The sequence below is a fragment of the Chiloscyllium plagiosum genome, unplaced genomic scaffold (genome assembly GCF_037043375.1).
Source record: "Chiloscyllium plagiosum isolate Xiang-an unplaced genomic scaffold, Cpla_swu_hap1 HiC_scaffold_21, whole genome shotgun sequence".
Lineage (NCBI taxonomy): Eukaryota > Metazoa > Chordata > Chondrichthyes > Orectolobiformes > Hemiscylliidae > Chiloscyllium > Chiloscyllium plagiosum.
The window spans coordinates 6,095,070-6,117,569 of NW_028270159.1; the positions used below are offsets into that span (position 1 = coordinate 6,095,070).

At 51.5% G+C, this 22,500-nt stretch overlaps 1 protein-coding gene across 1 annotated transcript in view; it reads left to right on the plus strand.

Moving 5' to 3' along the window:
• ntmt1 (N-terminal Xaa-Pro-Lys N-methyltransferase 1) overlaps positions 1-22,500 on the plus strand; it is a 27,766-nt gene that overhangs the window by 3,387 nt on the left and 1,879 nt on the right. The window contains exons 2-3 of the mRNA XM_087998168.1: positions 16,996-17,173; positions 20,093-20,345. Of these exons, the coding sequence (XP_087854294.1) occupies positions 17,012-17,173; positions 20,093-20,345 (415 nt within the window). The 5' untranslated portion in view covers positions 16,996-17,011. The remainder of the gene's footprint in view (positions 1-16,995; positions 17,174-20,092; positions 20,346-22,500) is intronic.

Genomic DNA, 22,500 nt, shown 5'->3' on the forward strand with positions numbered 1-22,500 from the left:
TCCTCGTATAGAGGTTTATAAAATCATGAGGGGCACGGGCATGGTAAATAGACATGTCTTTTCCCTGGGGTCGGGGAGTCCAGAACTAGAGGGCATAGGTCTAGGGTGAGAGGGGAAAGATATAAAAGGGACCTAAGGTGCAACCTTTTCACACAGAGGGTGGTACGTGTATGGAATGAGCTGCCAGAGGAAGTGGCAACATTTAAGAGGCATCTGGATGGGTATATGAATAGGAAGGGTTTGGAGGGATATGGGCCGGGTGGGACTAGATTGGGTTGGCATGGACGGGTTGGACCGAAGGGTCTGTTTCCGTGCTGTACATCTCTGTAACTTTATGTAGCAGCTCCCAGATAACATCCAAATCATGGACTCTTTCAACAACAATTTGTGGTGGAGGAACTGAGCTGATCTCCCTTGAGGATTCGTTTTCTTTCAATGCTGTCTTGTCTACAGTCCCTGACGGGCGTGGGGTCTGCAGGGGCAGGGCATTTGAAGATGTGATCACAAGCTGGCACCTGAGCTGGCTGAGAACCGTGCCCTGAGGCTGCTGCTGCTCGGCATTGTGGCTTCCCATCCCACAGCCAGAGGCCCAGGTATCTCATCCAGGCTGATCTTCCCTGTGTAGTGCTGCACATTGGGTTTTACTGTCTGCTGGACGCGATGTTAAACTGAGGTGCTATTTACTTTCTCAGATGAATGTAGACTATCCCATGGCCTGATATGAAGAGGTGTGAGGGAGTTCTCTCCAATGCTGCCCATTGATAGGCAGTTTCTAACAACCGCAGTGTAAGATCTGCACATTAATGAGGGCTGTTTGTGTGTCTGTGGCTGGTTAGGTCGCATGGCCTGAGTGTGATGGAGAGTGTTAGCAACAGTGCCTACCCTGGCAGTGGCATCCCTGCACAGTCAATGCTCCGAAAGCTGGCTGACTCTGTCTGATTGAAAGCCATGCTTAATTAGCCAAGAAAAAGCTGGGATTTCAGATTTCCAGGTGACACTGAATGCAGTTCCCACCACAGGCCGGGGGGTCAGGGATAGACAGAGCTAGAGAACAATGGCAGACCAGTGAAGGGAGGACAGATCCACTCCTCGAGCTGTATCAAAGGAACTTCATCTCGTGTTCCTCATGCTTATGTACAAGCTGAGAGTTGGTTCAGCTCTAACCTGCTGATCTGCTTGCAACAGAAAGTTGGAAACTGCCCTGTGACCTGTTCTACTGGCAAAGAATGGCCCTATCTGGTTGTAAAAGTAAAAATAATCTCACTAAAATTGGTGAGGAAGAGCCGTACTAAGGGGGTGGTTGTGCTGCAGTCTGGTGCAGTCGATGCCACTCCCACATGACATGACCAGAAAACCCATTTCCAAACGGGCACGGGCTCACTGCTGTGCAGCATTGCATCACATGGTTAGATCTAGTGCTGTATAACACTGGGGTACAGTACCGGTGGGGACAGGACTGTCCCTGTGTAACACTGTGGTACAGTACCGGTGGGGACAGGTCTGTCACTGTGTAACACTGGGGTACAGTACTGGTGGGGACAGGTCTGTCACTGTATAACACTGGGGGACAGTACCGGTGGGGACAGGTCTGTCACTGTATAACACTGGGGTACAGTACTGGTGGGGACAGGTCTGTCACTGTATAACACTGGGGTACAGTACTGGTGGGGACAGGTCTGTCACTGTATAACACTGGGGTACAGTACTGGTGGGGAGAGGTCTGTCTCTGTATAACACTGGGGGACAGTACCGGTGGGGAGAGGTCTGTCACTGTATAACACTGGGGTACAGTACCGGTGGGGACAGGTCTGTCACTGTATAACACTGGGGTACAGTACCGGTGGGGACAGGTCTGTCACTGTATAACACTGGGGTACAGTACCGGTGGGGAGAGGTCTGTCACTGTATAACACTGGGGAACAGTACTGGTGGGGACAGGTCTGTCACTGTATAACACTGGGGTACAGTACCGGTGGGGACAGGTCTGTCACTGTATAACACTGGGGTACAGTACCGGTGGGGACAGGTCTGTCACTGTATAACACTGGGGAACAGTACTGGTGGGGAGAGGTCTGTCCCTGTATAACACTGGGGTACAGTACTGGTGGGGAGAGGTCTGTCACTGTATAACACTGGGGTACAGTACTGGTGGGGAGAGGTCTGTCCCTGTATAACACTGGGGTACAGTACTGGTGGGGACAGGTCTGTCACTGTGTAACACTGGGGTTCATTACTGGTGGGGAGAGGTCTGTCACTGTGTAACACTAGGGTACAGTACTGGTGGGGAGAGGTCTGTCAGTGTGTAACACTGGGGTACAGTACTGGTGGGGACAGGTCTGTCCCTGTATAACACTGGGGTACAGTACCGGTGGGGAGAGGTCTGTCCCTGTATAACACTGGGGTACAGTACTGGTGGGGAGAGGTCTGTCACTGTATAACACTGGGGTACAGTACTGGTGGGGAGAGGTCTGTCCCTGTATAACACTGGGGTACAGTACTGGTGGGGACAGGTCTGTCACTGTGTAACACTGGGGTTCATTACTGGTGGGGAGAGGTCTGTCACTGTGTAACACTGGGGTACAGTACTGGTGGGGACAGGTCTGTCCCTGTATAACACTGGGGTACAGTACCGGTGGGGAGAGGTCTGTCACTGTATAACACTGGGGAACAGTACTGGTGGGGAGAGGTCTGTCCCTGTATAACACTGGGGTACAGTACTGGTGGGGAGAGGTCTGTCACTGTATAACACTGGGGTACAGTACTGGTGGGGAGAGGTCTGTCCCTGTATAACACTGGGGTACAGTACTGGTGGGGACAGGTCTGTCACTGTGTAACACTGGGGTTCATTACTGGTGGGGAGAGGTCTGTCACTGTGTAACACTAGGGTACAGTACTGGTGGGGAGAGGTCTGTCAGTGTGTAACACTGGGGTACAGTACTGGTGGGGACAGGTCTGTCCCTGTATAACACTGGGGTACAGTACCGGTGGGGACAGGTCTGTCACTGTATAACACTGGGGTACAGTACCAGTGGGGACAGCTGTGTCACTGTATAACACTGGGGTACAGTACTGGTGGGGACAGGTCTGTCCCTGTATAACACTGGGGTACAGTACTGGTGGGGACAGGTCTGTCCCTGTATAACACTGGGGTACAGTACTGATGGGGACAGGACTGTCCCTGTGTAACACTGGGGTACAGTACTGGTGGGGGCAGGTCTGTCACTGTATAACACTGGGGTACAGTACCGGTGGGGACAGGTCTGTCACTGTATAACACTGGGGTGCAGTACTGGTGGGGGCAGGTCTGTCACTGTATAACACTGGGGTACAGTACTGGTGGGGACAGGACTGTCCCTGTGTAACACTGGGGTACAGTACTGGTGGGGGCAGGTCTGACACTGTATAACACTGGGGTACAGTACTGGTGGGGGCAGGTCTGTCACTGTATAACACTGGGGTACAGTACTGGTGGGGGACAGGTCTGTCACTGTATAACACTGGGGTACAGTACTGGTGGGGACAGGACTGTCCCTGTGTAACACTGGGGTACAGTACTGGTGGGGGCAGGTCTGACACTGTATAACACTGGGGTACAGTACTGGTGGGGACAGGACTGTCCCTGTGTAACACTGGGGTACAGTACTGGTGGGGGCAGGTCTGTCACTGTATAACACTGGGGTACAGTACTGGTGGGGGACAGGTCTGTCACTGTATAACACTGGGGTACAGTACTGGTGGGGACAGGACTGTCCCTGTGTAACACTGGGGTACAGTACTGGTGGGGGCAGGTCTGACACTGTATAACACTGGGGTACAGTACTGGTGGGGGACAGGTCTGTCACTGTATAACACTGGGGTACAGTACTGGTGGGGGCAGGTCTGTCATTGTATAACACTGGGGTACAGTACTGGTGGGGACAAGTCTGTCCCTGTGTAACACTGGGGTACAGTACTGGTGGGAACAGGTCTGTCACTGTATAACACTGGGGTACAGTACTGGTGGGGACAGGTCTGTCCCTGTGTAACACTGGGATACAGTACTGGTGGGAACAGGTCTGTCCCTGTATAACACTGGGGTACAGTACTGGTGGGGACGGGTCTGTCCCTGTATAACACTGGGGTACAGTACTGGTGGGGACAGCTCTATCCCTGTGTAACACTGGGGTACAGTACCGGTGGGGACAGGTCTGTCGCTGTATAACACTGGGGTACAATACTGGTGGGGACAGGTCTGTCACTGTATAACACTGGGGTACAGTACTGGTGGGGACAGGTCTGTCAGTGGGTAACACTGGGGTACAGCACTGGTGGGGACAGGTCTGTCACTGTATAACACTGGGGTACAGTACTGGTGGGGAGAGGTCTGTCAGTGTGTAACAATGGGGTACAGTACTGGTGGGGACAGGACTGTCACTGTATAACACTGGGGTACAGTACAGGTGGGGACAGGTCTATCCCTGTGTAACACTGGGGTACAGTACTGGTGGGAACAGGGTCTGTCACTGTATAACACTGGGGTACAGTACCGGTGGGGACAGGTCTGTCACTGTATAACACTGGGGTACAGTACTGATGGGGAGAGGTCTGTCCCTGTATAACACTGGGGTACAGTACTGGTGGGGACAGGTCTGTCACTGTGTAACACTGGGGTTCATTACTGGTGGGGAGAGGTCTGTCACTGTGTAACACTAGGGTACAGTACTGGTGGGGAGAGGTCTGTCAGTGTGTAACACTGGGGTACAGTACTGGTGGGGACAGGTCTGTCCCTGTATAACACTGGGGTACAGTACCGGTGGGGACAGGTCTGTCAGTGTGTAACACTGGGGTACAGTACTGGTGGGGACAGGTCTGTCCCTGTATAACACTGGGGTACAGTACCGGTGGGGACAGGTCTGTCACTGTATAACACTGGGGTGCAGTACTGGTGGGGACAGGTCTGTCCCTGTATAACACTGGGGTACAGTACTGGTGGGGACAGGTCTGTCCCTGTATAACACTGGGGTACAGTACTGGTGGGGGCAGGTCTGTCACTGTATAACACTGGGGTACAGTACCGGTGGGGACAGGTCTGTCACTGTATAACACTGGGGTGCAGTACTGGTGGGGGCAGGTCTGTCACTGTATAACACTGGGGTACAGTACTGATGGGGACAGGACTGTCCCTGTGTAACACTGGGGTACAGTACTGGTGGGGGCAGGTCTGTCACTGTATAACACTGGGGTACAGTACCGGTGGGGACAGGTCTGTCACTGTATAACACTGGGGTGCAGTACTGGTGGGGGCAGGTCTGTCACTGTATAACACTGGGGTACAGTACTGGTGGGGACAGGACTGTCCCTGTGTAACACTGGGGTACAGTACTGGTGGGGGCAGGTCTGACACTGTATAACACTGGGGTACAGTACTGGTGGGGGCAGGTCTGTCACTGTATAACACTGGGGTACAGTACTGGTGGGGGACAGGTCTGTCACTGTATAACACTGGGGTACAGTACTGGTGGGGACAGGACTGTCCCTGTGTAACACTGGGGTACAGTACTGGTGGGGGCAGGTCTGACACTGTATAACACTGGGGTACAGTACTGGTGGGGGCAGGTCTGTCATTGTATAACACTGGGGTACAGTACTGGTGGGGACAGGACTGTCCCTGTGTAACACTGGGGTACAGTACTGATGGGGACAGGTCTATCCCTGTGTAACACTGGGGTACAGTGCTGGTGGGGACAGGTCTGTCAGTGTATAACACTGGGGTACAGTACTGGTGGGGACAGGTCTGTCCCTGTGTAACACTGGGATACAGTACTGGTGGGAACAGGTCTGTCCCTGTATAACACTGGGGTACAGTACTGGTGGGGACGGGTCTGTCCCTGTATAACACTGGGGTACAGTACTGGTGGGGACAGCTCTATCCCTGTATAACACTGGGGTACAATACTGGTGGGGACAGGTCTGTCACTGTATAACACTGGGGTACAGTACTGGTGAGGACAGGTCTGTCAGTGGGTAACACTGGGGTACAGTACTGGTGGGGACAGGTCTGTCAGTGGGTAACACTGGGGTACAGCACTGGTGGGGACAGGTCTGTCACTGTATAACACTGGGGTACAGTACTGGTGGGGAGAGGTCTGTCAGTGTGTAACAATGGGGTACAGTACTGGTGGGGACAGGACTGTCACTGTATAACACTGGGGTACAGTACAGGTGGGGACAGGTCTATCCCTGTGTAACACTGGGGTACAGTACCGGTGGGGACAGGTCTGTCACTGTATAACACTGGGGTACAGTACTGATGGGGAGAGGTCTGTCCCTGTATAACACTGGGGTACAGTACCGGTGGGGACAGGTCTATCCCTGTGTAACACTGGGGTACAGTACCGGTGGGGACAGGTCTGTCACTGTATAACACTGGGGTACAGTACTGATGGGGAGAGGTCTGTCCCTGTATAACACTGGGGTACAGTACAGGTGGGGACAGCTCTGTCACTGTATAACACTGGGGTACAGTGCTGGTGGGGACAGGTCTGTCAGTGTGTAACACTGGGGTACAGTACTGGTGGGGACAGGCCTGTCCCTGTATAACACTGGGGTACAGTACTGGCGGGGACAGGACTGTCCCTGTGTAACACTGGGGTACAGTACTGGTGGGGACAGGTCTGTCACTGTATAACACTGGGGTACAGTACTGGTGGGGACAGGTCTGTCACTGTATAACACTGGGGTACAGTACCTGTGGGGACAGGTCTGTCACTGTATAACACTGGGGTACAGTACTGGTGGGGACAGGCCTGTCCCTGTATAACACTGGGGTACAGTACTGGTGGGGGCAGGTCTGTCTCTGTATAACACTGGGGTACAGTACCGGTGGGGAGAGGTCTGTCACTGTATAACACTGGGGTACAGTACTGGTGGGGGCAGGACTGTCCCTGTGTAACACTGGAGTACAGTACTGGTGGGGACAGGACTGTCCCTGTGTAACACTGGGGTACAGTACTGATGGGGACAGGACTGTCCCTGTGTAACACTGGGGTACAGTACTGGTGGGGACAGGACTGTCCCTGTGTAACACTGGGGTACAGTACTGGTGGGGACAGGACTGTCCCTGTGTAACACTGGGGTACAGTACTGGTGGGGACAGGACTGTCCCTGTATAACACTGGGGTACAGTACTGGTGGGGACAGGTCTGTCACTGTATAACACTGGGGTACAGTACTGGTGGGGACAGGTCTGTTCCTGTGTAACACTGGGGTACAGTACGGGTGGGGACAGGTCTGTCATTGTATAACACTGGGGTACAGTACTGGTGAGGACAGGTCTGTCACTGTATAACACTGGGGTACAGCACTGGTGGGGACAGGTCTGTCACTGTATAACACTGGGGTACAGTACTGGTGAGGACAGGTCTGTCTGTGTGTAACACTGGGGTACAGTACTGGTGGGGAGAGGTCTGTCCCTGTATAACACTGGGGTACAGTACTGGTGGGGACAGGTCTGTCACTGTGTAACACTGGGGTACAGTACTGGTGGGGAGAGGTCTGTCCCTGTATAACACTGGGGTACAGTACTGGTGGGGACAGGTCTGTCTGTGTGTAACACTGGGGTACAGTACTGGTGGGGACAGGTCTGTCACTGTATAACACTGGGGTACAGTACTGGTGGGGACAGGTCTGTCACTGTGTAACACTGGGGTACAGTACTGGTGGGGATAGGTCTGTCACTGTATAACACTGGGGTACAGTACTGGTGGGGACAGGTCTGTCACTGTGTAACACTGGGGTACAGTACTGGTGGGGACAGGTCTGTCACTGTGTAACACTGGGGTACAGTACTGGTGGGGACAGGTCTGTCTCTGTGTAACACTGGGGTACAGTACTGGTGGGGACAGGTCTGTCCCTGTATAACACTGGGGTACAGTACTGGTGGGGACAGGTCTGTCACTGTATAATACTGGGGTACAGTACTGGTGGGGACAGGTCTGTCCCTGTATAACACTGGGGTACAGTACTGGTGGGGACAGGTCTGTCCCTGTATAACACTGGGGTACAGTACTGGTGGGGACAGGTCTGTCCCTGTATAACACTGGGGTACAGTACTGGTGGGGACAGGTCTGTCACTGTATAACACTGGGGTACAGTACTGGTGAGGACAGGTCTGTCACTGTATAACACTGGGGTACAGCACTGGTGGGGACAGGTCTGTCACTGTATAACACTGGGGTACAGTACTGGTGGGGACAGGTCTGTCTGTGTGTAACACTGGGGTACAGTACTGGTGGGGACAGGTCTGTCACTGTATAACACTGGGGTACAGTACTGGTGGGGACAGCTCTGTCACTGTATAACACTGGGGTACAGTACTGGTGGGGACAGGTCTGTCACTGTATAACACTGGGGTACAGTACTGGTGGGGACAGGTCTGTCACTGTATAACACTGGGGTACAGTACCGGTGGGGACGGGTCTGTCCCTGTATAACACTGGGGTACAGCACTGGTGGGGACAGCTCTGTCACTGTATAACACTGGGGTACAGTACTGGTGGGGACAGGTCTGTCACTGTATAACACTGGGGTACAGTACTGGTGGGGACAGGTCTGTCACTGTATAACACTGGGATACAGCACTGGTGGGGACAGCTCTGTCACTGTATAACACTGGGGTACAGTACTGGTGGGGACAGGTCTGTCACTGTGTAACACTGGGGTACAGTACTGGTGGGGACAGGTCTGTCCCTGTATAACACTGGGGTACAGTACTGGTGAGGACAGGTCTGTCACTGTATAACACTGGGGTACAGTACTGGTGGGGACAGGTCTGTCCCTGTATAACACTGGGGTACAGTACTGGTGAGGACAGGTCTGTCACTGTATAACACTGGGGTACAGTACTGGTGGGGACAGGTCTGTCACTGTGTAACACTGGGGTACAGTACTGGTGGGGACAGGTCTGTCACTGTATAATACTGGGGTGCAGTACTGGTGGGGACAGGTCTGTCACTGTATAACAGTGGGGTACAGTACTGGTGGGGACAGGTCTGTCACTGTATAACACTGGGGTACAGTACTGGTGGGGACAGGTCTGTCCCTGTATAACACTGGGGTACAGTACTGGTGGGGACAGGTCTGTCCCTGTATAACACTGGGGTACAGTACTGGTGAGGACAGGTCTGTCCCTGTATAACACTGGGGTACAGTACTGGTGAGGACAGGTCTGTCACTGTATAACACTGGGGTACAGTACTGGTGGGGACAGGTCTGTCACTGTATAATACTGGGGTGCAGTACTGGTGGGGACAGGTCTGTCACTGTATAACACTGGGGTACAGCACTGGTGGGGACAGCTCTGTCACTGTATAACACTGGGGTACAGTACTGGTGGGGACAGGTCTGTCTGTGTGTAACACTGGGGTACAGTACTGGTGGGGACAGGTCTGTCACTGTATAACACTGGGGTACAGTACTGGTGAGGACAGGTCTGTCTGTGTGTAACACTGGGGTGCAGTACTGGTGAGGACAGGTCTGTCTGTGTGTAACACTGGGGTACAGTACTGGTGGGGAGAGGTCTGTCCCTGTATAACACTGGGGTACAGTACTGGTGGGGAGAGGTCTGTCCCTGTATAACACTGGGGTACAGTACTGGTGGGGACAGGTCTGTCCCTGTATAACACTGGGGTACAGTACTGGTGGGGACAGGTCTGTCCCTGTATAACACTGGGGTACAGTACTGGTGGGGACAGGTCTGTCTGTGTGTAACACTGGGGTACAGCACTGGTGGGGGCAGGTCTGTCTGTGTGTAACACTGGGGTACAGCACTGGTGGGGGCAGGTCTGTCACTGTATAACACTGGGGTACAGTACTGGTGGGGACAGGTCTGTCAGTGTATAACACTGGGGTACAGTACTGGTGGGGGCAGGTCTGCCACTGTATAACACTGGGGTACAGTACTGGTGGGGACAGGTCTGTCACTGTATAACACTGGGGTACAGTACTGGTGGGGGCAGGTCTGTTCCTGTATAACACTGGGGTACAGTACTGGTGGGGACAGGTCTGTCCCTGTATAACACTGGGGTACAGTATTGGTGGGGACATGTCACTGTATAACACTGGGATACAGTACTGGTGGGGACAGGTCTGTCCCTGTATAACACTGGGGTGCAGTACTGGTGAGGACAGGTCTGTCTGTGTGTAACACTGGGGTACAGTACTGGTGGGGGCAGGTCTGTTCCTGTATAACACTGGGGTACAGTACTGGTGGGGACAGGTCTGTCCCTGTATAACACTGGGGTACAGTATTGGTGGGGACATGTCACTGTATAACACTGGGATACAGTACTGGTGAGGACAGGTCTGTCACTGTATAACACTGGGGTACAGTACTGGTGGGGACAGGTCTGTCACTGTGTAACACTGGGGTACAGTACTGGTGGGGACAGGTCTGTCACTGTATAATACTGGGGTGCAGTACTGGTGGGGACAGGTCTGTCACTGTATAACACTGGGGTACAGTACTGGTGGGGACAGGTCTGTCACTGTATAACACTGGGGTACAGTACTGGTGGGGACAGGTCTGTCCCTGTATAACACTGGGGTACAGTACTGGTGGGGACAGGTCTGTCCCTGTATAACACTGGGGTACAGTACTGGTGAGGACAGGTCTGTCCCTGTATAACACTGGGGTACAGTACTGGTGAGGACAGGTCTGTCACTGTATAACACTGGGGTACAGTACTGGTGGGGACAGGTCTGTCACTGTATAATACTGGGGTGCAGTACTGGTGGGGACAGGTCTGTCACTGTATAACACTGGGGTACAGCACTGGTGGGGACAGCTCTGTCACTGTATAACACTGGGGTACAGTACTGGTGGGGACAGGTCTGTCACTGTATAACACTGGGGTACAGTACTGGTGGGGACAGGTCTGTCACTGTATAACACTGGGGAACAGTACTGGTGGGGACAGGTCTGTCACTGTATAATACTGGGGTGCAGTACTGGTGGGGACAGGTCTGTCACTGTATAACACTGGGGTACAGTACTGGTGGGGACAGGTCTGTCTGTGTGTAACACTGGGGTACAGTACTGGTGGGGACAGGTCTGTCACTGTATAACACTGGGGTACAGTACTGGTGAGGACAGGTCTGTCTGTGTGTAACACTGGGGTGCAGTACTGGTGAGGACAGGTCTGTCTGTGTGTAACACTGGGGTACAGTACTGGTGGGGAGAGGTCTGTCCCTGTATAACACTGGGGTACAGTACTGGTGGGGAGAGGTCTGTCCCTGTATAACACTGGGGTACAGTACTGGTGGGGACAGGTCTGTCCCTGTATAACACTGGGGTACAGTACTGGTGGGGACAGGTCTGTCCCTGTATAACACTGGGGTACAGTACTGGTGGGGACAGGTCTGTCTGTGTGTAACACTGGGGTACAGCACTGGTGGGGGCAGGTCTGTCTGTGTGTAACACTGGGGTACAGCACTGGTGGGGGCAGGTCTGTCACTGTATAACACTGGGGTACAGTACTGGTGGGGACAGGTCTGTCAGTGTATAACACTGGGGTACAGTACTGGTGGGGGCAGGTCTGCCACTGTATAACACTGGGGTACAGTACTGGTGGGGACAGGTCTGTCACTGTATAACACTGGGGTACAGTACTGGTGGGGGCAGGTCTGTTCCTGTATAACACTGGGGTACAGTACTGGTGGGGACAGGTCTGTCCCTGTATAACACTGGGGTACAGTATTGGTGGGAACATGTCACTGTATAACACTGGGATACAGTACTGGTGGGGACAGGTCTGTCCCTGTATAACACTGGGGTGCAGTACTGGTGAGGACAGGTCTGTCTGTGTGTAACACTGGGGTACAGTACTGGTGGGGACAGGTCTGTCCCTGTATAACACTGGGGTACAGTACTGGTGAGGACAGGTCTGTCTGTGTGTAACACTGGGGTACAGCACTGGTGGGGGCAGGTCTGTCAGTGTATAACACTGGGGTACAGTACGGGTGGGGACAGGTCTGTCGCTGTATAACACTGGGGTACAGTACTGGTGGGGGCAGGTCTGCCACTGTATAACACTGGGGTACAGTACTGGTGGGGACAGGTCTGTCGCTGTATAACACTGGGGTACAGTACTGGTGGGGGCAGGTCTGCCACTGTATAACACTGGGGTACAGTACTGGTGGGGACAGGTCTGTCGCTGTATAACACTGGGGTACAGTACTGGTGGGGGCAGGTCTGCCACTGTATAACACTGGGGTACAGTACTGGTGGGGACAGGTCTGTCACTGTATAACACTGGGGTGCAGTACTGGTGGGGACAGGTCTGTCCCTGTATAACACTGGGGTACAGTACTGGTGAGGACAGGTCTGTCACTGTATAACACTGGGGTGCAGTACTGGTGGGGACAGGTCTGTCACTGTATAACACTGGGGTGCAGTACTGGTGGGGACAGGTCTGTCGCTGTATAACACTGGGGTACAGTACTGGTGGGGGCAGGTCTGTCCCTGTATAACACTGGGGTACAGTACTGGTGAGGACAGGTCTGTCACTGTATAACACTGGGGTGCAGTACTGGTGGGGACAGGTCTGTCACTGTATAACACTGGGGTGCAGTACTGGTGGGGACAGGCCTGTCCCTGTATAACACTGGGGTACAGTACTGGTGAGGACAGGTCTGTCACTGTATAACACTGGGGTGCAGTACTGGTGGGGACAGGTCTGTCACTGTATAACACTGGGGTGCAGTACTGGTGGGGACAGGTCTGTCCCTGTATAACACTGGGGTACAGTACTGGTGAGGACAGGTCTGTCTGTGTGTAACACTGGGGTACAGTACTGGTGGGGACAGGTCTGTCACTGTATAACACTGGGGTACAGCACTGGTGGGGGCAGGTCTGTCACTGTATAACACTGGGGTACAGTACTGGTGAGGACAGGTCTGTCTGTGTGTAACACTGGGGTACAGTACTGGTGGGGACAGGTCTGTCCCTGTATAACACTGGGGTACAGTACCGGTGGGGACAGGACTGTCCCTGTGTAACACTGGGGTACAGTACCGGTGGGGAGAGGTCTGTCCCTGTGTAACACTGGGGTACAGTACTGGTGGGGAGAGGTCTGTCAGTGTGTAACACTGGAGTACAGTACTGGTGGGAACAGGTCTGTCACTGTATAACACTGGGCTACTGTACCGGTGGGGCAGGTCTGTCACTGTGTAACGCTGGGGTACAATACTTGTGGGGACAGGACTGTCCCTGTGTAACACTGGGGTACAGTACTGGTGGGGAGGGGTCTGTCACTGTATAACACTGCCGTACAGTACTGGTGGGGCAGGTCTATCAGTGTATAACACTGCCGTACAGTACTGGTGGGGACAGGTCTATCAGTGTATAACACTTGGGTACAGTACCGGTGGGGACAGGACTGTCCTTGTATAACACTGGGGTACAGTACCGGTGGGGACAGGACTGTCCCTGTGTAACACTGGGGTACAGTACTGGTGGGGGCAGGTCTGTCAGTTTGTAACACTCGGGTACAGTACTGGTGGGGACAGGTCTGTCAGTGTGTAACACTGGGGTACAGTACTGGTGGGGGCAGGTCTGTCAGTGTGTAACACTGGGGTACAGTACTGGTGGGGACAGGACTGTCCCTGTGTAACACTGGGGTACAGTACCGGTGGGGACAGGTCTGTCAGTGTATAACACTGGGGTACAATACTGGTGGGGGCAGGTCTGTCGTTGTATAACACTGGGGTGCAGTACTGGTGGGGACAGGACTGTCACTGTGTAACACTGGGGTACAGTACTGGTGGGGACAGGACTGTCCCTGTGTAACACTGGGGTACAGTACCGGTGGGGACAGGTCTGTCAGTGTATAACACTGGGGTACAATACTGGTGGGGGCAGGTCTGTCGTTGTATAACACTGGGGTGCAGTACTGGTGGGGACAGGTCTGTCACTGTATAACACTGGGGTACAGTACTGGTGGGGACAGGACTGTCACTGTGTAACACTGGGGTACAGTACTGGTGGGGACAGGTCTGTCCCTGTATAACACTGGGGTACAGTACCGGTGGGGACAGGTCTGTCACTGTATAACACTGGGGTACAGTACCAGTGGGGACAGGTCTGTCGTTGTATAACACTGGGGTGCAGTACTGGTGGGGACAGGACTGTCACTGTGTAACACTGGGGTACAGTACCGGTGGGGACAGGTCTGTCACTGTATAACACTGCGGTACAGTACCGGTGGGGACAGGTCTGTCGTTGTATAACACTGGGGTACAGTACTGGTGGGGGCTGCTCTGTCACTGTATAACACTGGGATACAGTACTGGTGGTGACCGGTCTGTCACTGTATAACACTGGGGTACAGTACTGGTGGGGACAGGTCTGTCACTGTATAACACTGGGGTACAGTACTGGTGGGGACAGGTCTGTCACTGTATAACACTGGGGTACAGTACTGGTGGGGACAGGACTGTCCCTGTATAACACTGGGGTACAGTACCGGTGGGGACAGGTCTGTCACTGTATAACACTGCGGTACAGTACCGGTGGGGACAGGTCTGTCGTTGTATAACACTGGGGTACAGTACTGGTGGGGGCTGCTCTGTCACTGTATAACACTGGGATACAGTACTGGTGGTGACCGGTCTGTCACTGTATAACACTGGGGTACAGTACTGGTGGGGACAGGTCTGTCACTGTATAACACTGGGGTACAGTACTGGTGGGGACAGGTCTGTCACTGTATAACACTGGGGTACAGTACTGGTGGGGACAGGACTGTCCCTGTATAACACTGGGGTACCGTACTGGTTTGGCAGGTCTGTCCCTGTATAACACTGGGGTACCGTACTGGTTTGGCAGGTCTGTCCCTGTATAACACTGGGGTACCGTACTGGTTTGGCAGGTCTGTCCCTGTATAACACTGGGGTACCGTACTGGTTTGGCAGGTCTGTCCCTTTATAACACTGGGGTACCGTACTGGTTTGGCAGGTCTGTCCCTGTATAACACTTGGGTACCGTACTGGTTTGGCAGGTCTGTCCCTGTATAACACTGGGGTACTGTACTGGTTTGGCAGGTCTGTCCCTGTATAACACTGGGGTACCGTACTGGTTTGGCAGGTCTGTCCCTGTATAACACTTGGGTACCGTACTGGTTTGGCAGGTCTGTCCCTGTATAACACTGGGGTACCGTACTGGTTTGGCAGGTCTGTCCCTGTATAACACTGGGGTACCGTACTGGTTTGGCAGCTCTGTCCCTGTATAACACTGGGGTACAGTACTGGTTTGGCAGGTCTGTCCCTGTATAACACTGGGGTACCGTACTGGTTTGGCAGGTCTGTCCCTGTATAACACTGGGGTACCGTACTGGTTTGGCAGGTCTGTCCCTGTATAACACTGGGGTACCGTACTGGTTTGGCAGGTCTGTCCCTGTATAACACTGGGGTACCGTACTGGTTTGGCAGGTCTGTCCCTGTATAACACTGGGGTACCGTACTGGTTTGGCAGGTCTGTCCCTGTATAACACTGGGGTACCGTACTGGTTTGGCAGGTCTGTCCCTGTATAACACTGGGGTACCGTACTGGTTTGGCAGGTCTGTCCCTGTATAACACTGGGGTACCGTACTGGTTTGGCAGGTCTGTCCCTGTATAACACTGGGGTACCGTACTGGTTTGGCAGGTCTGTCCCTGTATAACACTGGGGTACCGTACTGGTTTGGCAGGTCTGTCCCTGTATAACACTGGGGTACCGTACTGGTTTGGCAGGTCTGTCCCTGTATAACACTGGGGTACCGTACTGGTTTGGCAGGTCTGTCCCTGTATAACACTGGGGTACCGTACTGGTTTGGCAGGTCTGTCCCTGTATAACACTGGGGTACCGTACTGGTTTGGCAGGTCTGTCCCTGTATAACACTGGGGTACCGTACTGGTTTGGCAGGTCTGTCCCTGTATAACACTGGGGTACCGTACTGGTTTGGCAGGTCTGTCCCTGTATAACACTGGGGTACCGTACTGGTTTGGCAGGTCTGTCCCTGTATAACACTGGGGTACCGTACTGGTTTGGCAGGTCTGTCCCTGTATAACACTGGGGTACCGTACTGGTTTGGCAGGTCTGTCCCTGTATAACACTGGGGTACCGTACTGGTTTGGCAGGTCTGTCCCTGTATAACACTGGGGTACCGTACTGGTTTGGCAGGTCTGTCCCTGTATAACACTGGGGTACTGTACTGGTTTGGCAGGTCTGTCCCTGTATAACACTTGGGTACCGTACTGGTTTGGCAGGTCTGTCCCTGTATAACACTGGGGTACTGTACTGGTTTGGCAGGTCTGTCCCTGTATAACACTGGGGTACAGTACTGGTTTGGCAGGTCTGTCCCTGTATAACACTGGGGTACCGTACTGGTTTGGCAGGTCTGTCCCTGTATAACACTGGGGTACTGTACTGGTTTGGCAGGTCTGTCCCTGTATAACACTGGGGTACTGTACTGGTTTGGCAGGTCTGTCCCTGTATAACACTGGGGTACCGTACTGGTTTGGCAGCTCTGTCCCTGTATAACACTGGGGTACCGTACTGGTGGGGACAGGTCTGTCCCTGTATAACACTGGGGTACAGTACTGGTTTGGCAGGTCTGTCCCTGTGTAACACTGGGGTACCGTACTGGTGGGGACAGGTCTGTCCCTGTATAACACTGGGGTACCGTACTGGTTTGGCAGCTCTGTCCCTGTATAACACTGATATTGAGTTTTGCTGGAGACACAACTGTTGCCTTATGACACTACTGTTGTGGTGCAGCAATAGTGTCCCTCCCTCTGAGTCAGGAAGCTGAGGTTCCAGTTCTAATTTCCCCAGCAGTGTACAATAACATCTTTGAACAGCTTGATTAGAAAATGTCTCCAACACTGATGGTAGTATCATTGAATTACGCTTTTGCTCAGGTGTACACTCCCTGTGACTGTGCTGTTATAATTAATTCTCCCTCTGTTTCCCTGAGCAGCCTGGCTCTGTGCACCATGACTGCAGAGCTGCTTGCTGATGAAGATGGGTTCTACTCCAAGGCCCAGAAATACTGGAAGAATATTCCCGCCACAGTTGATGGAATGTTAGGGGGCTACGGGCACATCTCCAACATTGACATTCACTCCTCCAGGAAGTTTCTGCAGAGGTTTGTTGGGGTGAGTCTCTGTCATTATTAGATTGTTTTATTGCACCCTGCCTCAAAAACCTAATCTTGGCCAGTGTGCCCCTCGCTCACAAGTATGGTGTGTATCATTTACCTTTCTGGGTATTGCATTGGTATTGAGACTGTGTTAACGGGGCAGTGGGTAGAATGGGACAAATATGTTGAGTAGAACTCTTACGTTGGGCATGACGGAGAAATCGCATTGGTTTGGTAACACTTCAAACTGCCGCTAAAACCCCCCTCCATAATCAAGATGTAGCGTTTTCTGTGAAGCTGTGCTGTTGGGTAACCTAATCCTATTGAATGTTTCCAGCGCAGCCCATTGTCCACGCTGACCCTGCAAGAACAATTCTCCTGGTTCCATTCTATCACCGTTTCTCCAAAATCCTGCAAGCTCTTCCTCTTCGGATAAGGATCCAAATTCTCTTTTGGAATAGACTTCAAATATCATTATGATCCTGTTTATGGATGTTATCATTTAAAAAGAAATCTGAACACATAGCAATTAATCAACAGAGGTACCATAAGATTTGATACTTCTAACAAAAGCAGCTGGTCAGCATAGGCACGGTGGGCCGAAGGACCTGTTTATATATTGTAAAACTCTGACTCCAATGTGATTATGTATCAAACAGGATTCAGCACTATTAAATAAACGCTAGCTAAAAGATTTACACTTTTAGCGAGTTTTGAGAAGATTTGTAGCTCAGGTTGAGGTTCTGGATGTAGGTTTGCTCGCTGAGCTGGAAGGTTCATTTCTATAAGTTTTGTCACCGTACTACCCATCTACCACCCCCTGAGGAAAAAAGCAGGAAATGACATCACCAACCTAAACCTATAAATAGCAGGAATTATCAGGAGTGCTTTGCCTGGAGGCCCATTAAAACATCCGGAAATGAACCTTCCAGCTCAGTGAGCAAATCTACATCCACTTACACGTTTAAGCTATAAACTTGATCCAATGTTTTGCTCCCTCTAACCCTGCCTCGCATGTACAGCAGGCACTCATCCCCTTACACAAATGCGTGTGCACGCACACACAAAGAGCTAATTCACTTTACCTGGGAGTAACCCAAAGGAATGCCACAGCCCTCCAGAATTCACTTCATGTGAAACAACTTTTAAGTGATGTGCTTTCCCAGAATTGGGTTCCTGAGGGCCGTTTATACCTGGAATAAATCATGTAAAGGTTGAAACATTGTGCCATATGTGTACAACATTGTGCAATCCTTTCTGAAATAATGTGTAATAGAAAACCAGAAAAGCTTCACTGAAGTCTTTAAAGGGATTTGCAGCGTTAACTGCAATTCCTCAGCTGTTATACACGTACAGGTAACGTACTGTGGAGTACAGTACAGCAGAAAGTTGTTTTGAAAAGCTCTGTCCACAGCAGTTCCTCTACTAGTACTGGTGTAAACAGCAGAGAAATGTGAAAATAAAGATTAAAAACAAAGTTTACTGCTGTACCTGAGCAGAGGGCTGTTTAAGAAATGAAGATCTTTCGCTGTAGGGCACAGACAGAATGACGCCATCTCTAGCAGCACAATCAGGGCCTCACTGATGATGTGATGATGCAAGAGACACAATGGTGGCAGAGGTGACTGGGAAGGAAGGAATGTCTCAATGAGAAACAAAACCAGAAATTGCTGGAAAAGTTCAGCAGGCCTGGCCACATCTGTGGAGAGAAAGCAGAGTTAACGTTCCGGTCCAGTGACTCTGGTTCAGAACTGATGGTAACTAGGAAAAAGTTGTCTCTTTTATGCAGAAGATAAGGGTTAAGGAGGAAACGATAGGTGGGGATAGACCCCAAAGAGAGAGAAGCACCGACAGAGGAGTGGATAAGGATCAGCCTGGGAGGATGAATGGCTGCTGATGGGGACTGTTTGTGGCTAACAATGGGTGGGCTGTAATCGCAGACCATGTGATACCAAGGCCTGGTGTGTGGGGGTTGGGGTAAGGACATGGGGGAAGGTGCCTCTCGCCTGAAAATATTGAGTGCAGAGGCTGTCGAGTTCCAAAGTGGAAAATGAGGTGGTGTTCTTCCAGCTTGTCCTGAGCGTTATTGGAGCACTGCAGCAAGCCTGAGACAGGGAACAAGGCGGGTGTTGAAGTGGCAGGTAACTGGAAGCTCAGTCTTTGCAGACACAATGTAGGTGTTCTGTGGAGCAGTCACCCAGTCCATGCTTCAGTTCCCCAGTGTAGAGGAGACCACATTGTGACAGTGAAGGCAGTAAACTAGGTTGAGTGATATGCGTGTAAAGCATGTGTTTGGGCACTTGGATACAGAGGAGGGAGGAAATAGATGGGCGAGTGTCACACTTTCTACAGTTGCAGGGCAAGGTACTGTGGGGAAGGATTAGAAGTGAAGGGAAAGTGGACCAGGGAGTCAAGGGGGAACGGTCCCTGCAGAAGGTGGACAAGGGAGGGGAGGGGAATGTGGGTCTGGTGGTGACGGCATCTCTCTGGAGGTGACAGGAATGCCAGCTAATGTTGTGGGAGGGAAGAGACAGGGTGAGGCTGAAGTGTGGGACACTGGTCAGACTGGGATGAGGATGGAACTTTTAAATGAGAAGAGAGGACCTTTTTGTAGAAATTTTGAAACTAAAGCGATTTTAAAAGGGGAAATGTGGGAATACGTTTTTGTGTCTGTTCCCACAGCTCCTGTGCAACCTTTTTCAGGTTAATTATTCACGCTGCGATAAGCAGAGAATGCTGGAGAAACCCAGTCGATGTGGCAGCATCAGTGGAGAGAGAGACCGAGTTAGCATTTCCAGTCCAATATGATGGTTCTTCAGCTCTCAGAAGGCCATGGCCTCGCGTGATTGGGAAGTGCTTTAGTGCGATAGGATTGGAGAGTGACTGCCGCCCAGCAATACTGCTACTGTTTCATCACACCTTTTATCCTCAACAGGAAGGCTCTGGGAAAGCAGGGCTTGGCTGTGCGCTAGACTGTGGTGCTGGGATTGGCAGGATCACCAAGCGACTACTTCTGCCAATGTTTAAAGTTGTCGACATGGTGGATGTGACAGAGAGCTTCTTAACCAAAGCAAAGGCCCACCTGGGGGAGGAAGGCAATCGTGTGGGTAACTATTACTGCTGCGGTCTGCAGGACTTTGTCCCCCAGCCCCAGCGATATGATGTCATCTGGATCCAGTGGGTCATAGGTGAGGGCCTGAGTGGAACTCGTGTTCATAAATCTCTTTTGACTCTGTCCATGGTTATCACAAACCACGTGTAGGCTTAAGATGAAGATGATGCAGTTTTTGTTTTAAAGTCATCCAATCTGTCCTTATTTTGTTTCTCCTTTATACATTTACAGTAATAATGGCCCATGCAAATGTGCCCCTCCTGCCAGTGATAGCAGTACAACTCCTGCATTGGTATGGTGTGTAATAGCAGCGTGACATGTCTACGTGAGAAGTTTCCATTATCATTGTGGAGAGCAGAATCTCATGGGTGTACCCAGATTAGTCACTGAGCAAGTTAAAGGGACGTGTTTGTAGGCAGAAAATTATAAAATATTTCAGGAAATGGGGAATAATAAGACCATGTGCAATGTTCAGGTCAAACTGAGGGAGTTATGGTAACTAATAAACAGGTGGAATTCAGTGCTCATTTAAAAATCATACATTTGGTCTTTATTTTCACAGAATTATTTATTTTTAAGTAGCAAACTATTCTGGTAGTTTAGGAATGAGAGAGAAGAGTTGGTTGCAGTGGATGAAGTTTTCTGTAGGACAGTACAGGAGTTGGCACTATAACACTGATGTCTGTGAAGGTTACTCAGGCAGTTTCCATTATTAACCTGGACGTAGGAATTCAGATCTAGAAGTGACCTCTGCTGTCAGATCTTTGACGTACTCAGTTGAGATTCTGCCTCTTTTCTTTTGTCCAACCTCCTGAGACATTTTGTCTCAATAAGGTCCATCGTGCAGCAGTGGTGTTTCCAGTCACTCTGTATCAGTGCAGAGGGATCTGGGTGTCCTTGTGCACGAGTCACAGAAAACTGCTGGGCAGGTACCGCAGGTCATAAGGAAATTTGGTCGTTATTGCTAAAGGAAGAGAGTGGGAAAGTGTTTCTGCAACGATACAAGGCGTTAACAAACCCTGCAGTATTGTGTACGATTTTGAATCCCCATTACTTGAGAGGTGTAATTGTATTGGATGCAGTTCAGAGGCAGTTCACTCGATTGATTCCAGAGGTGAGAGCTTTGTCTTATGAAGAGAGTTTGAGCAAGTGAAACCTCTACTCTCTGAAGTTTATAAGGGCGAGAGGAGATCTAACTGAGGGATATAAGATGCTAAAGGGGATTGACAAAGTAGACATGGAGAGGATGTTTCCTCATGTGGGGTAACTTAGAACGAGTGGGCATGATTTTAGGATACGGGACAGCAGATTTAAAACAGAAATGAGGAGAAAATAATCTCTCAAAGGTTTGTGAATCTATGGAATTCACTGCCCAGAGTGTGGCTGATGCTGGGACATTGGGTAATTTTAAGGAGGAGATAGACTGATTTTTAATAAGTAATGGTCATGGAGAGTGGGCAGGAAAGTGGAGTTGAGGCTGAGATGAGATCAGCCATGATGGTATTAAATGGTGGAGCAGGCTGGAGGGGCTGAATGGCCTCTGCCCGCTCTCCTTCTGATCTTCTATATTTCTGGTGAAGTACTGACGGGAGCCTGAAACTGACTCTGGGTCCTGCACGTCAGCACACATTGGTCTAGTGTGTGCAATTCCTCCTCTCGAAAGGACATTCTGAAACTTGAAAGGGTTCAGAAAAGATTTACAAGGATGTTGCCAGGGTTGGAGGATCTGAGCTACAGGGAAAGGCTGAACAGGCTGGGGCTGTTTTCCCTGGAGCGTCAGAGGCTGAGGGGGTGACCTTTATAGAGGTTTACAAAATTGAGGGGCATGGATAGGATAAATAGACAAAGTCTTTTCCCTGGGGTCAGGGAGTCCAGAAATAGAGGTGAATGGTTTAAGTTGAGGGGGAAGCAACTTTTTCACACACAGGTTGGTACGTGTATGGAATGAGCTGCCAGAAGATGTGATGGAGGCTGGTACAATTACAACATTTAAGAGGCATTTGGATGGGTATATGAATAGGAAGGTTTGGAGGGATATGGGCCGGGTCCTGGCAGGTGGGACTAGATTGGGTTGGGATATCTGGTCGGCATGGACGGGTTGGACCGAAGGGTCTGTTTCCATGCTGTACATCTCTATGACTCTATGTTGAGGTCCTGGTCAAGGCCATGGAGCTGATTTAGAACCGTCCCAGGGATGGGGGTGTGCAGAGACTGGCAAGGCTGGGATTGTT